Source organism: Panulirus ornatus, chromosome 35 (genome assembly GCF_036320965.1).
Source record: "Panulirus ornatus isolate Po-2019 chromosome 35, ASM3632096v1, whole genome shotgun sequence".
Lineage (NCBI taxonomy): Eukaryota > Metazoa > Arthropoda > Malacostraca > Decapoda > Palinuridae > Panulirus > Panulirus ornatus.
The window spans coordinates 8392044-8405463 of NC_092258.1; the positions used below are offsets into that span (position 1 = coordinate 8392044).

A 13420-nucleotide genomic window follows, 5' to 3' on the forward strand; every position below is an offset into this window, starting at 1 on the left:
TGAACAAGTTTTCTTGTCTGAATAAAAGAAAGAAAAAAGAATAGTGGGTGAATCCTCCAGGCAGTTTTCATGAGTCAATTTTCAAGCAAGGGAAATTTCAGCCCTCAGTGTCTGGCAGAATTTCCCTCTCAGTGTTGTTTCTTTAGTAGGGGGAGCCATCGTACCTAGCTGATTTCCTCCTACAGAGAAGCGTTTCTTGTTCATGACCGCCAGTCGTGGGAAGGCAGTGAAGAGATTGACCAGTGTCCCTTTATGGAAACTCAAGTGCAAGCCAAAGAACGTCTTCGAGACAGACACACTCCCACATACCACGAGTACATTACCATCAGATGTTGTTGGGTCTGATGTGCTTTTCCACGTGTCACATGACAAGCAGGTTATAACTTCATCATTTGTCTCTCAGTAGTTTCAACACCAGATCCTTACTGGCAAGTACTAAGACAATAGCCTTTCCTCCCTCTTTTTCACTCGCTAAAAGTTTTTTTCTGTACATATAACAGGCTACTTGCCTTAAAAGCCAATAAGGGGCATCTTACAAGGTAAGCAGACTTATCAGAGTTTTAAGTAGCACCTAAAGACCTAAAACTATTGGGCGCAACTACTTTGAAATCTGGATAAGGTTCTGAGCTACGTATGCACATTGGCTTTGAAGGCTCATCTAACACGTAGATACTATACCCAGTGTTTAATGCCTGGATGATATGGCTGGTGGTAAAAGCCCGGGAAATATGACAGTGTTTATGCCGTACCAGACCGAGAATATGAGTGTTTATGTGGTACCAGACTCACTCAGGGTGTTCATATAGTCCAGGGTCTGCTAAAGTCTTTATTATGGTCAATGAAACCAAAAAAAGAAAAAAAACATCAAGAACTAATTGCCCTGCAGTACTTAACCAGCCCCAAAAGGAGCATGCAGGGTACATGAAGCATTTAGAATCCACACAGTATCATAGTTCAAGGAAGTAGGCGATGTTACCATGATACAAAACCAATAGATATTGAACGACTTCTGACTATAAGGAGGGTCAACTCTCGCCTCCACAGAAAATGCACACGTGAGAGGCGTAATATGCTAGAGACGTCAACCCTCAGTTCTTAAAAACATCATAGATGAAGAAGAATTAATTACTGACTTAGATAATACACAATGTAATATAAATGTCAAGAAAAAAAAATTAACTGAACATGAAAGACGTTCGTCCAAAAAAGAATCCTCATGGTCAGAAGACTGAGTTACCTTCCAAGACTTTTGCATGAGAATGCTTAATGCTGGGCACTGCTTGCTACAGACGGAGGTGTGATGTGATTCTCAGCCACTCGGTTCACTTCAGGTGACATTACCGGGTGTCAGTGGTTACTGCCGACTGAAAGTTAATATACTAGTTAATGATATACCATCTGAATACTCCGTATTCAATTGGCACTTCCATGTCATATTTCTACGAGCTAAATATTGATTATGAGAAAAACACTCAGGTGCATTGCCTAATTACATATGTAATCCATACACACACACACACACACACACACACACACACACACACATATATATATATATATATATATATATATATATAAATATGATGTTGATGATACTACTGTGTGATGATAGTTATGAAGGGAGAATCGCCAAAAGTCAGTGCGCATCTGTACTACAAACGATCAAACTGCCTCATTCTTAATATCATCGTTACAAAAAAAATGGCCCACGTGACTTGTAACGCGTGCGGTAACAACCTCCCCCCTCCACCACCGCTCCATCCCTCTCTCCCTCCCCTTCCTCCACCTGCCTCTCCCTTCCTCACACAACGTCACTTCTGTGTTTCTTCGCACGCGAGCGTGTCCGCACGCTAACAGGTATGAACGTGAATATTGGGTTTTCTTCTCTTTGTGTCGCTTGAGGTTCGAGTGTTTGTGGCGGGATAGGTATGACGTAGTGCAGGCCAATATACAACAGACGAAGTGCGACAGAAGTTTGCTGGCAAGTAACCCGAGATATTCTCGTCACCCGCATCCAAAACACGCAGCCCAGCGTCTGCTTGCTAAGTTTCGTGAAAGTGGATCAGGTTTCCGAACGCGTCGAGATCACGGGTAGGCCGACGGCAGTAACAGAGAACATATTGGATACTTCGACTCATATGATGGAAAGCCCGAAAAAGGCCGTTCGTAAATGGGTACAGGAGATGGGCGTCTCGTACAGGAGCGCACGGACAGTGCTGGAGAAGCAGCTGCACCTCCATTCCAACAAGATCAACTCTACGGTAGGTGCACAGTGACTTTTGGCTGTATATTGATCTACACCACCTTAGCAGTGACACAGCCTCTATTTCAGCCTCTATTTCTTATCTTGCTAATTCTGTTCTCCCTCGTATCAAATTCCTATCTTGCTAATTCCGTTCTCAGCGCCTTCAGCAAAATCAAGCTGCCTTTTACTTTCTCCCCCCACTCTCTCATTTTCCGTAGAGTATTGAGACACTTTGAAACATATGAATCACCTGCCTCTTCTCTGTCATTCCTCTCACCTCACGCCTTCCAGCTTCACTCAGTCCTCGCAGGCAAACATCCACCTTGTACGATTCTGCTGGAGTCACCCTCCTCTCCCCTGTCCATTTCTTGCATCTTTCATTAGCCAGACCCTCTACGTGACCCCCTACCTGCCTGCTATCTCACTCACACCTCACTACCCTCTACGTCTCTGTAATACACCAACACCAGCATATTGCCTGAGTTATATAGTCCAGCTTGAACCGCCTCTCACGCCATTACCACCGACCGAACCTCTTACTCTCCAACACACCAAAAATGATACATACTGGTCTATAAACAAAATCCTCCTTGCCAGCTCTGCAGTGCAGCGTTGACGTGTGATATGCGACATCTAACTCAAATCATGACGTCTGAAACACTGACCTGAGCAACAGGCGCAGCCAGGTGTTTTCCCGCACGTTTCGTCACGTATGTCGCCTGTACACAGAGGCTTGAATACGCAGTTGCCGGAACACATCGGACTCTTTTGACACTGCACGATATCAGCGACGCAGCATTTGCAGCCCTCACCAGAGCAGCCGGAGAGTATCTCCTTCTCCCCACACGAGCACCGTGGTTTGCACATCCCATGCTTTTCTTTGCAGACAGGATTGGCTTTGCAGTCTGTTGGAGGTGCAGAGATACTCATTAACCTGCGTCATACAAAAAAAAAAAAAGAAGAAAAAAGACAGCAAGAAATGTAATAATGTATAACTCATGGCATGGCTGGCAGTCAGACTTGACTATGCATTACATGGTGGTACTTCCTCTTGTCAGATCACAGTAGGAAGTTCAGTGTACATTCCTTACGTCCTAAGGACTGTGCCTCTGAGCGAGCTCCCATCCTTGCTCGTCTCCTTTTCGTCGCAATCTAAAGACAGAGACTTCTTTCGTCTTGGAAGCGTACCCTTTGCGCGAGCACAAGCCCAAGACCAGATGATGGTTCCTGACCTTCCAGCTATCGCCCCGCTCTTCTTCCTTCGTCTTCTCGACCTTCGTCCTTCGACCCCATCACAGTAGTGCGGTACTTACCAAGGCAACAAAGACAAGCTGTGCCGGCGCACCGAGCGGATGACACCACTCCTGTGCAGGACCGTGCGCAGTAGCCAGGACAGCTGGGAGTCTGAGGGCACTTCAAGCTCTCCTGGGCACAACACACACACCCTTTGCCATCACATCCATTCACCACCACGATCTCCGTGTCCTCACACCTGGTCTTGCATCTCCCTCTCTGCAAATTGCACCTGGCGTTTGGAACACATTCTGTTGAACAAATAGTACATGTGACATTCTGGACTGCGTTATATAAGAGGTGTGTTAACTGATTACATCACATTCCAAAACTTCAAACACCGATTGAACATATCACAAGATCCGTCAAGCCCCTGATGCTGCTTCCTTACAGAAGACTCTGGACACTTTAACAGTCGTTCGGCCTTTAGGGTAGATACTGAGAAACCAAGTCCACGAAAAAATGACTAAAATTCACGGACTTAGTACTGATGTAACTAGGAGAAGGATGAAGTAGACATGGGACTCACCTTTAACGGGCATACAACATCGACAGCCTGACTTGCATCCACCATCCACTTCATTCTCCTTAGACGAACACGATTTCCGGCAGGTACCCCCCTTTTTACCACATCTCCTCTTGGGTGCACACACTGTCGAGGAATAGAATGTACTCAGCTTTGCAGTCACTAAAGCCTCAGCCAGTCTTAGCTAAAACAGAGGAAGTCTTGAGTATTAGTAACGTGTAAGTACACCGTTTTAGCAGATACAGAAATTCATTGAAGGTCAGAAGAACATGACTACACCATCGTAACCAACACACGTCTCTACTAGATTTCTAACCTGATCATCCAAGCAGATAGGAAGGTCTCAGGGTATACGCCATCGTAACCAAAACACGTCTCTACTAGATTTCTAACCTGATCATCCAAGCAGATAGGAAGGTCTCAGGGTATACGCCAAATTGTGACCAGGCCACTGCAATCAGTACAAAGAACTTTAATAGAGAAGTGTATGATCAGTCTTTCAGTTATCAGACTTGGTGACTCACTGTTGAAAAACAGAAAGCTTCCTTTGAAGAAGACGAAGACTTGGTTTGAAATTTTCATGTGTTTCCTCAGATGTATGGATAAGTCTTCATCATATTGTGAACACGTGAATCACTCAGGACTGAAGAATAGATTTCGTATGACTCCCACTACGTCAAAGACGACACGACTCCCTCGGTTAAGAAAAAAAAAAAAAGAGGACACTAATCACCAAACATTAAGAGTAACTGATATCAATCCCACCAGCATCTTCAGGGTTTAATGAATGAATCATCGAACGACACAAGCAAAGCGCTTCACTTCTGGAGTTGAGATTGATACACCTCCTTCGGTTGCTGAGTGTGACGCATTCGCAAACCTCTTGTCACTGAGACTTTAACACCCTATTTTTTTTTGCAAATAAAACACGGTGACATGCCAATCTTGAAAGCTGATGACACTATGTAAACACTATGGCATATATATATATGCATTGTTTTACCGATAGTTTTCACCCGTCACTCTGGTTGCTAGATAACAGTTGAACATCGGATAAGGAGTGTGAAGACGATTTGGGATCACTGCGAACCAACACAGGGTTGCTAGATAACAGTTGAACATCGGATAAGGAGGAGTGAGAAGACGATTTGGGATCACTACGAGCCAACACAGGGTTGCTAGATAACAGTTCATCATCGGATAAGGAGGAGTGAGCAGACGATTTGGGATCGCTAGGAACCATCACAGGGTTTCGAAGAACCTACCTGGTGCACAGCAATGGCAGGTACTTTTCCCCCTACATTCACCGCTGGAGATGGGACTCTGCCACTTCTTGCACGACTTCTTGCATATCCCATCATTATTTTTGCAGCTGGGTCTCGTCTTGCATTCTGTTGACAACCACATAAGTTATTAGAAGAGCGTGGGGGAATTCATACATTCATTTAGGCTGAAAAGAATTGCATGCGTTTTTGAGTTACGGAACCACTCTCGCCTGCTGTCATCGGCGCTGTGATGTTTAATATCTACTTACTGTATTGGTTTCCGTCTACTCCATTGTTACAGCTACATTTTTACTTACTCCTTTAAAACACCCTTATTACTCCCGTGCTAAAGACCTGCAGATGACTGATCACTTGATGTAATATGATCAGGGTAAATAATGAGACGTTTGGTCTTAAGGTATAATAAGTAGGCCGCAAGCAGTCTCCACCTGGTACACTGTGTACAAGCAGGTTCTAAAAGGCGCACTTCTGTTGTATCGACTTCAGAATTTCTGATGAGGTATGCATAGAGATAGCAGAGGGCCAGATACGAGAGGAAATATGCATTTGATGGCTCAGACACAAGTGGAAGCACCATGAATAAAGAAAAAAAGACGCGCACAACATTCTCTCAAGCATGATGATAGAAATCTGTAGAATTGTAAAATTATGTGGATGAATTGCATAAGTGTGTGGATGACAGAGAGCGTGAAACAGATTCCCTCAACTGTATTAGTCAAAGAATTAAATAAAAGCTAAATTATTATAGTTACCCTCAAAATAGCATCGTTTTTTGTATTTGTTTATTTTTCCATCAAAGAAAATGGTAATAAGTCCGTATAGAATGAGGGGTGTCTATAATTATAAGAGCAACTACCAATCGATTTTGATGTATATTTCCTCTTAATTTCTCCTAATCGAGGAAAAAAGAAATAATGTTCGTGTGTGTATTTACGTTGACACATACACGCACATAGGCACGGGCTATTTCATTATCATGGTACAGACGATGGATGTAGAGGTAGGAGGTGTCAGGTCTCAGACGATAGCTGAGTTAGATGGTCGTTGTGGCAGTGACAGCGGGGTATCTGGTCCAGGATTTTTGCTGTTTACAAGTGACATGCCTCGGGCAACAGACTGCGAAGAGAAACCTCTTAAGCTTAGGTTTACCGCGTGTATGAAAGGGAAAAGCTGAGGGAAAGATAAGGCTTAGGTGAAAGAGGGGGCGAAAATAAGATGTTATGAGTATACTTTTGAATGGGGAATGACTTTGAGGAAGTAGAGTGCTTTACATATCTAAGAGTAGACGTAGGAGTGATCAGATCTATGTTGGCTGGAGCCATAGAGCGGAGGAGGGACTAAGATCTTGAATGCAAAAGGAAAGATGTGATAGAAGGGCTGTATCAGTGCTGCATGAATGAGTTTCGGGTCTTGAATACGAGAGAATGGAAGAAAGTACATGTGTTGGAAATGACATCCCTAGGGACGATATATGGTATAAAGCGGTTACATTGTGCAGGGAATGGCAAAGAGATGAGGGTGGTGGTAAACGCAGTCTGATGGAGCTGGTCGAACAGGGTTTCACTGAAATGGTTTGGGCTGCTGGAGAGAACGAACGAAAAAGGACTGATTAAGAAGACCTATTTGCTAAAAAGTGGAGGGAGCAAAGAAGAAGAGGAGATCCTTAGGATGGAGTGTAGGTAGCTTTAGAATAATCGGATTTGAATATATTCAAAAGGACGAACGAAACCCACTGGATAGAACGAATTGGAGCAATGTGCTATATGGGAACTCGAGTGTTGGAGCGAAGGGCTTAACTAAAGTCTGTGGCACTTGGTTGTGGATGGTTAGCTCTGATATTAATGCATTATTTTTGAGGAACAACAACTGGATGTGTGTGAAATGAGGTCGTTTTTCGTCTGTTCCTGATGATACTTAACTAAGGTAAGATAGGCATTCGATTTTTAAAAATTTGGATATATAGAATTTTTCTCTTCTATGTTTAGAAGGCTCAGAAAGCTCTTAGATTGCGTAATACCACAGTAAAACAAAAAGTACCTTTTTTTTGGTTTTGAAACTGGAAACATTATGAAGTTTTATGACTTAGCTGTGACAAAGACAGTCCGGAAAGGTAAGGGTGAGGTGCCAAAACCAGTTGATGAACAGAAGGGTGCGAAGGGGGGGTGTCTGGTGAACTTACTTCTCTGTTTTCTTCGAAGAAGGTTCACATCAGCTTCTGGAGTGTTTTGCCTGACCCGAGATGTCTCCAGATCCTGTGGGGCTTTGACAGACAATTTTCGCTTCGTGTCTCTAACCTTCTTCCTCTTCTGGTGTCTGTTTCTCAATGATTGATTTCTTTTCTTCATCAGTTTCCTGCGTCGTTTACCAATTTTTGCTTTCTTATAGCCATTCCTTATCCTTTCATCTCGCTTGGCAAAGTCTATTTCTACGTCATCGTCATTCTTCTGTTTTTTGCTACTTACTTGCGTCAACATTCTTATGCGAGATTTGTTTCTACGTACCTTACGCACTTTAGCCTTGCCTGGACCTCTGCTTTCCTCCACACTGCGCAACTTTTCGTCGCTTTCTTCGCCAGGATTTCCAAAGTGCTCCCATAGCTCTCCAGTCTGCTGCTCACTGTAACCCTTACCGTCACTCCTCGTCAGCGTCCCCATCAGCGACTGTTTTTCGTTCTCGATCGCCGTCCTTCTTCGCGTCCCGTTCTCCTCGCCAGATGGTTGGACGTGACCTGGACGGAATATCGTAAGTATGAACCGTGTTATACGTAGTGATATCATTCATCGCGGGATGATTAAAAGAGGATCCATCCAGGGGCTGTCATCTCTCGTACTATCGGTGCGTTTTGTGTGCGTGTGTGTATGTGAGATTACTACTATTTGTGTGTTACGGGGAGAGAGTTGTACACTCGTGTTACCCCGTCTCTTAAATTTGTGTTGACGTTTCGTGTATGTGTGTGTGTGTGTGTGTGTGTGTGTGTGTGTGTGTGTGTGGTTTCAGCTTCTCTAATTGGTCAATCATTCGTGTCATTGCCTGATCATCGGATTGAGCAAAGAGGCTATCGTTCGATGTCTCATACAACTAGGACAAAGATTCTGTCATCCTGGACATAGTCTGTTGACACTGACCGAGGCAACAGAGTTGACTGTGAGGACAAGCGTCGGTGTGGGTGAGAGACACGAGGCAAGTCAACCCCGCTGGTAAACACTGCCCCTCTCCCTCACTGCCGCACCTCACACCACCACCACCACCTCGCTCCGTCCTTAGCTGCAGCGTAGACGCCATCTGGGGAGTTTTAGAGAAAGAAAATGTTATCTTTTTTTTTTCCCTCCCTCCCTCGTGAAATGGTATTATACTCTGGTGGTTGAAAGATGACCACAGTCCCATTTTCTAACATTATGACGATAATAGAAGATACATTGTCGTGTTTTTGTTCGTATTTATCTTCATCTTGCCTCTCCCCCTGCCCACAGTAGAAGCGAACGACAAGAAACTCCACTTTAGTATTTTGATCCAATTGTAGTGTTATGGAACCACATGTCTGGCTAAGTGGGTTATAGGTTCGGTAACAGTAGATCTGGCTGGGATATGGTCGGTGGACAGTATGTCTGCTGAGTTACGGTCAACACCACAATATATATTCGACTTGGTTATGACCGGGGGGGAGAGGGGAGAAATGATATGCCTGTCTGCGTGGTAATTTATGGCACAACATGTCCAGCACGGTAACAGTCGATGGTCGTGTTTGTCGGCAGAATAATGGCTCTTGGTTGCTTTTTGTTTGGCTACACATTCTATATCTGACTGTGTCGTGGTACGGTGACTTACTGTCTCTGCCCAATATGACACACCCTACCTCCTCCCACACCAAGTCTTGGAGTAAATTCATGAACATCATTGTTGAATATCACACTGCTCACGTCGCACAATAATTGGAGACATATACTTTTTTTTTTGAGCTGGGGTGAGACCACCACACGCTTTCCAATAGAGTGCACCTGGTAAAAACACAATATCACCTTAACCCGTGTGTCTGAGTGAGCATAGAAGAATTACTTTCTCATTACCATTTTGAATATGACTGAATAATATGATTCAAACTGCCGTGACTCGTAGGTAGTGTTACGAGACATATCATGCCGCGGTAGAGGGAATATGTGCATGATCGTGTGTGCATGATTACGTGAATGACTGAGGACATTTATTGTGTATACTTGTATGCACGACTCTCTGAAACATCTACATGCAAAATTGTTTTGCGGGTACACGCTGCACGCATTCTATTTGTATGTATATGTTTGCATGGAGGACCATAAGCTTACACGCTTGCATATCCGAGAGTAAGATGCATACACTGGTAACATACTAGGATGGATATATATATATATATATATATATATATATATATATATATATATATATATATATATATATTCACACAGGGGTCGCGAAGCCCATTTTGGCTTATGCCTGAACACCAAGACAAGAGCCAGGCTGGCGAACTGGGCTGGAGAACGATGGGAGATCGAGGACGCCTCCCTCGCTGCGACAACGTTCCCTCACTCTCTCAGGCTCTGTGAAACTTCGAAGGTGCTGTTGGTATTTGCCTCCTGGTACCAGCCTCCTTGTGAGTCGTGGTGTCTCGGCGTCAGAGCGAGATATCCCTTTCACATCCCAGTCCACAGCTTTACTTTAATCGTCATGTTGTCAAGGGATGTATTCTTTTAACCCTTCCGGCGAGCCAGACTTTTAAGGAAAATGCTTAGCATCTATATACTCCCTATATACTTTCAATGTCATTCTCTCCTCTTACTTCTTACTCCAGTAGGTTCCTTCCCATCACCAGTAGCAAATGATAAATACCATAAGTTCCCCGTCATCACCTCCTATTGGTATAGCAACTCCCTTTCCCACTAAAAGTTCCTATTAGAGTTAAGACATTTCGTCCCCATCTTCCTACTCCCATCCACTATCTACCTGGCCTAGAGTGAACCATTCCCATTATTCCCTTCCTCTTCCCAGGACTGTGTGGTACGTACCTTAGGCTCATAGGCTTGAGAGTGGGAGGCATGTACGATGAAGGCGAAGACGAGAACCAGCAGAGTTTTTCCTCCCTTCATTTTTGCCAAATGGGGTGGCTGGTCGTCCCAGTCACTGTCAGACGAAATTATGCCTTTAGTCACTTGACAATACTGGCAGTTCTACTGATTCACATACATTGCCTTGGCTGGGCGCTATCAAGCAAGTTTAGGAAAGAGTCCACGTCCGAAGATACTGGAAAAGGGATTCTCTCTCCCCAATTAGAAAACGGTGGGTTAAAAGTCTCCGACTATGATTGTATCTTGTTCGTTACAACTTTCAGCTCACTGATCATAAAGTCTTCCGTCCACCTCTAGTGTCTAGGAGGGATGGGAAGCCTTACAACTCATCTATAATCTACAACTTCGAAAGATTCAAAATGATCTATGCCTTACCACTGTTATTGATACGAAGTTCACTCACCTTTGATTACAACAGGGTTGGTCTCGTCACCGCAAAAGATATGTTTGTTAAGTATACTACACACATGTATGACAGCGTGCGCCCTGTCACCAAGACGAAACGGCAGAGACTGAAACCAACTCGCTCAGGCTCAGCCCAAAGTGCGCTATCTGATGCTCAACCCAGAGTGCGCTACCTGATCACCTCCCCTTGCTTTCCCTCCCCTCCTCCCAGGGTGGAAAAAAAACCCAATCCCACTCTACCTAGAAACTAGCTAATCAAGTCCTACCTGATCACTCACCTGGGGACACGCTCCTCCACTCTACCAGATCACTCCCCTTAGAACAGGCTTATCCCATTCTACCAGATCATCCCACATGGGGACAGGCTTCTACCGTTCTACCAGGTCCTCCCCCAGAAGTCTAGCTGCTTCTGCCATGGGTGTTTAATGTGTTTATGGCTAGGGTGGTGAGGGAGGTAAATTCAAGGGTCTTGGAGAGAGGGGCGAGTATGCAGGGGTGAGGGGGACTTGGAAGAGAGTCAGTTGTTTGCTGATGACACAGCACTGGTGGCAGATTCGAGTGAGAAACTGCAAAAATTGGCATATGAGTCTGGGGCAATATGTGAAAGGAGGATGTTGAGTGTATATGTGAATCAAAGAAAGGTTATTAGGTTTAATATTGAAGAGGGACAGTCTACCTGGGGTGTGAGTTTGAATAGAGAAAATGTCAGTAGAATATATGAATAAATCAGCAAACAGCACTTTTTGAATTTAGCAGTCATTCTTCTGCTGAATATATACATTTAGGAAATTACAGAGCTGGAGGAGCCATAATTGTTACTAGTTGATTAATTACAAAAGGGCTTAAGATACTTTACCTTTTCAATAAACACACAAGTAAGGTTTTATAGAGCAAATTCTATGGTTTATATGTCCGGTATTTAGTAGTAACTGGTTGAACACTGAGTGGGGAAAAGTTGCACATTGCTAGAATTGCAGTAATATTATGGTTGGGATGCATTATGTATTTGGAGGTGAATTGTCTTAGATTCCTGGGAACGGTCATAGGAAAGAGTGGAACAATGGGAGCTGAAGTGAGTCATAGGGTGGGTAAATGGGTTAAGGTTTTGCAACAGTTGGGGGATGTGTGGAGAGGTCGTTTATCTGGGAGGGCGAAAATGGGTATGTTTGAAGGTACAGAAGTCACAGCGATACTGTATAGCTGCAAGGCATAGAGTGTAGATGAGATTAGATGTCATGTGTAATGCACTGAAACCACAACTCCCTATCCACAACCAGGCCCCACAGACCTTTCCATGGTTTACCCCAAACGTTTCACATTCCCTGGTTCAATCCACTGACAGGATGTCGTCCCCGATATACCACAGTGTTCCAGTTCACTCTATTCCTTGCACACCTCTCACTCTCCTAAATGTTCAGGTCCCAATTTCTCATAACTATTTTTTCACTCCATTCTTCCACTTCCAATTTGGTCTCCCACTTCTCCTTGTTCCCTCCACCTATGACACATATATCCTCTTTGTCAACCTTTCCTCACTCATTCTCTCCATATGTCCAAACCATTTCACCACATCCTCTTCTGCTCTTTCAACCAAGTTCTTTTTATTACCACACATCTTTCATGCCCTTTCATTTCTCACTGTCATTTGCACTCTTTCCTTGCACATATCGTCCAAACGCCTCTCTTTTCTCTTTCACTGACAACTTTACTTCTTCCTCCCACCATTCACTAGCCTTTCTAATCTGCCTATCTCCCACCTTTCTCATGTCCCATGCATCTCTTGCACATGACATATATATATATATATATATATATATATATATATATATATATATATATATATATATATATATATATATATATATATATCTGTGTATGAATATGTATATATATATATTCATTTTTTTATTTATCGGAGATAGCCATGCCTGGCGTGCACAACTGCTAATGTTACCTGGTTACTATAAAAAGACAACCTGTAAAAGATACATACACTCTGTCTTTCCAGTGGTAGACAAGTCATTATATTGGAGCAGTAGCTCACCATGTGGGATCCGCGGATCCCCAAGAGATAAGTGAAGACTCAACAGGGGATACGTGAAGCCTCACAGGGAGGTATGTGAGTTATATGTCGAGGTTCGAAATATAACTTCCTTCGGGACATAAGGTTTGCCCAAAACTACATTATTTTCGAAAGATTTGTGAATATGGCAATGAAACAATAGAGAAAAATCTTTTAAACAGAGTATGTGTCACGATTGAGATAAGGTACGTAGTGCTTTACACTGAGGTCAAGCGTTACACCAACTGAAAATAAAAGGTTCGAAACCACTGTGTTAAAAAGCTTTGTTTGAAGCGCTCGTAAACTCAGAAAGGAAGATGACTTCATATCTCGTGCTGACAACTGTGATATATTGATCTCTACGTCTCAAATTGAGCTGAAGTACAGAGAGGGGTTCTATTATGAGTAAATTGTGAGACTCTCCCCCCCCTGTAGAAAGAGAGGGGAGAGAGAGAGAGAGAGAGAGAGAGAGAGAGAGAGAGAGAGAGAGAGAGAGAGAGAGAGAGA

General features: G+C 43.6%; 1 protein-coding gene across 1 annotated transcript; it reads right to left on the reverse strand.

The window, feature by feature from the left end:
* Nucleotides 1–820: 820 nt before the first annotated feature.
* LOC139760226 (uncharacterized) lies at nucleotides 821–10972 on the reverse strand. Its single transcript, XM_071683154.1, has 9 exons — nucleotides 10850–10972; nucleotides 10387–10501; nucleotides 8476–8632; nucleotides 7530–8078; nucleotides 5330–5455; nucleotides 4068–4190; nucleotides 3559–3789; nucleotides 2911–3150; nucleotides 821–1364 (listed from the first exon to the last, which is right to left on the reverse strand). The coding sequence occupies exons 2-9, from the start codon at nucleotides 10465–10467 to the stop codon at nucleotides 1348–1350; spliced, it is 1524 nt and encodes a 507-aa protein (XP_071539255.1). The 5' UTR covers nucleotides 10468–10501; nucleotides 10850–10972; the 3' UTR covers nucleotides 821–1347.
* Between the last annotated feature and the right edge of the window lie 2448 nt (nucleotides 10973–13420).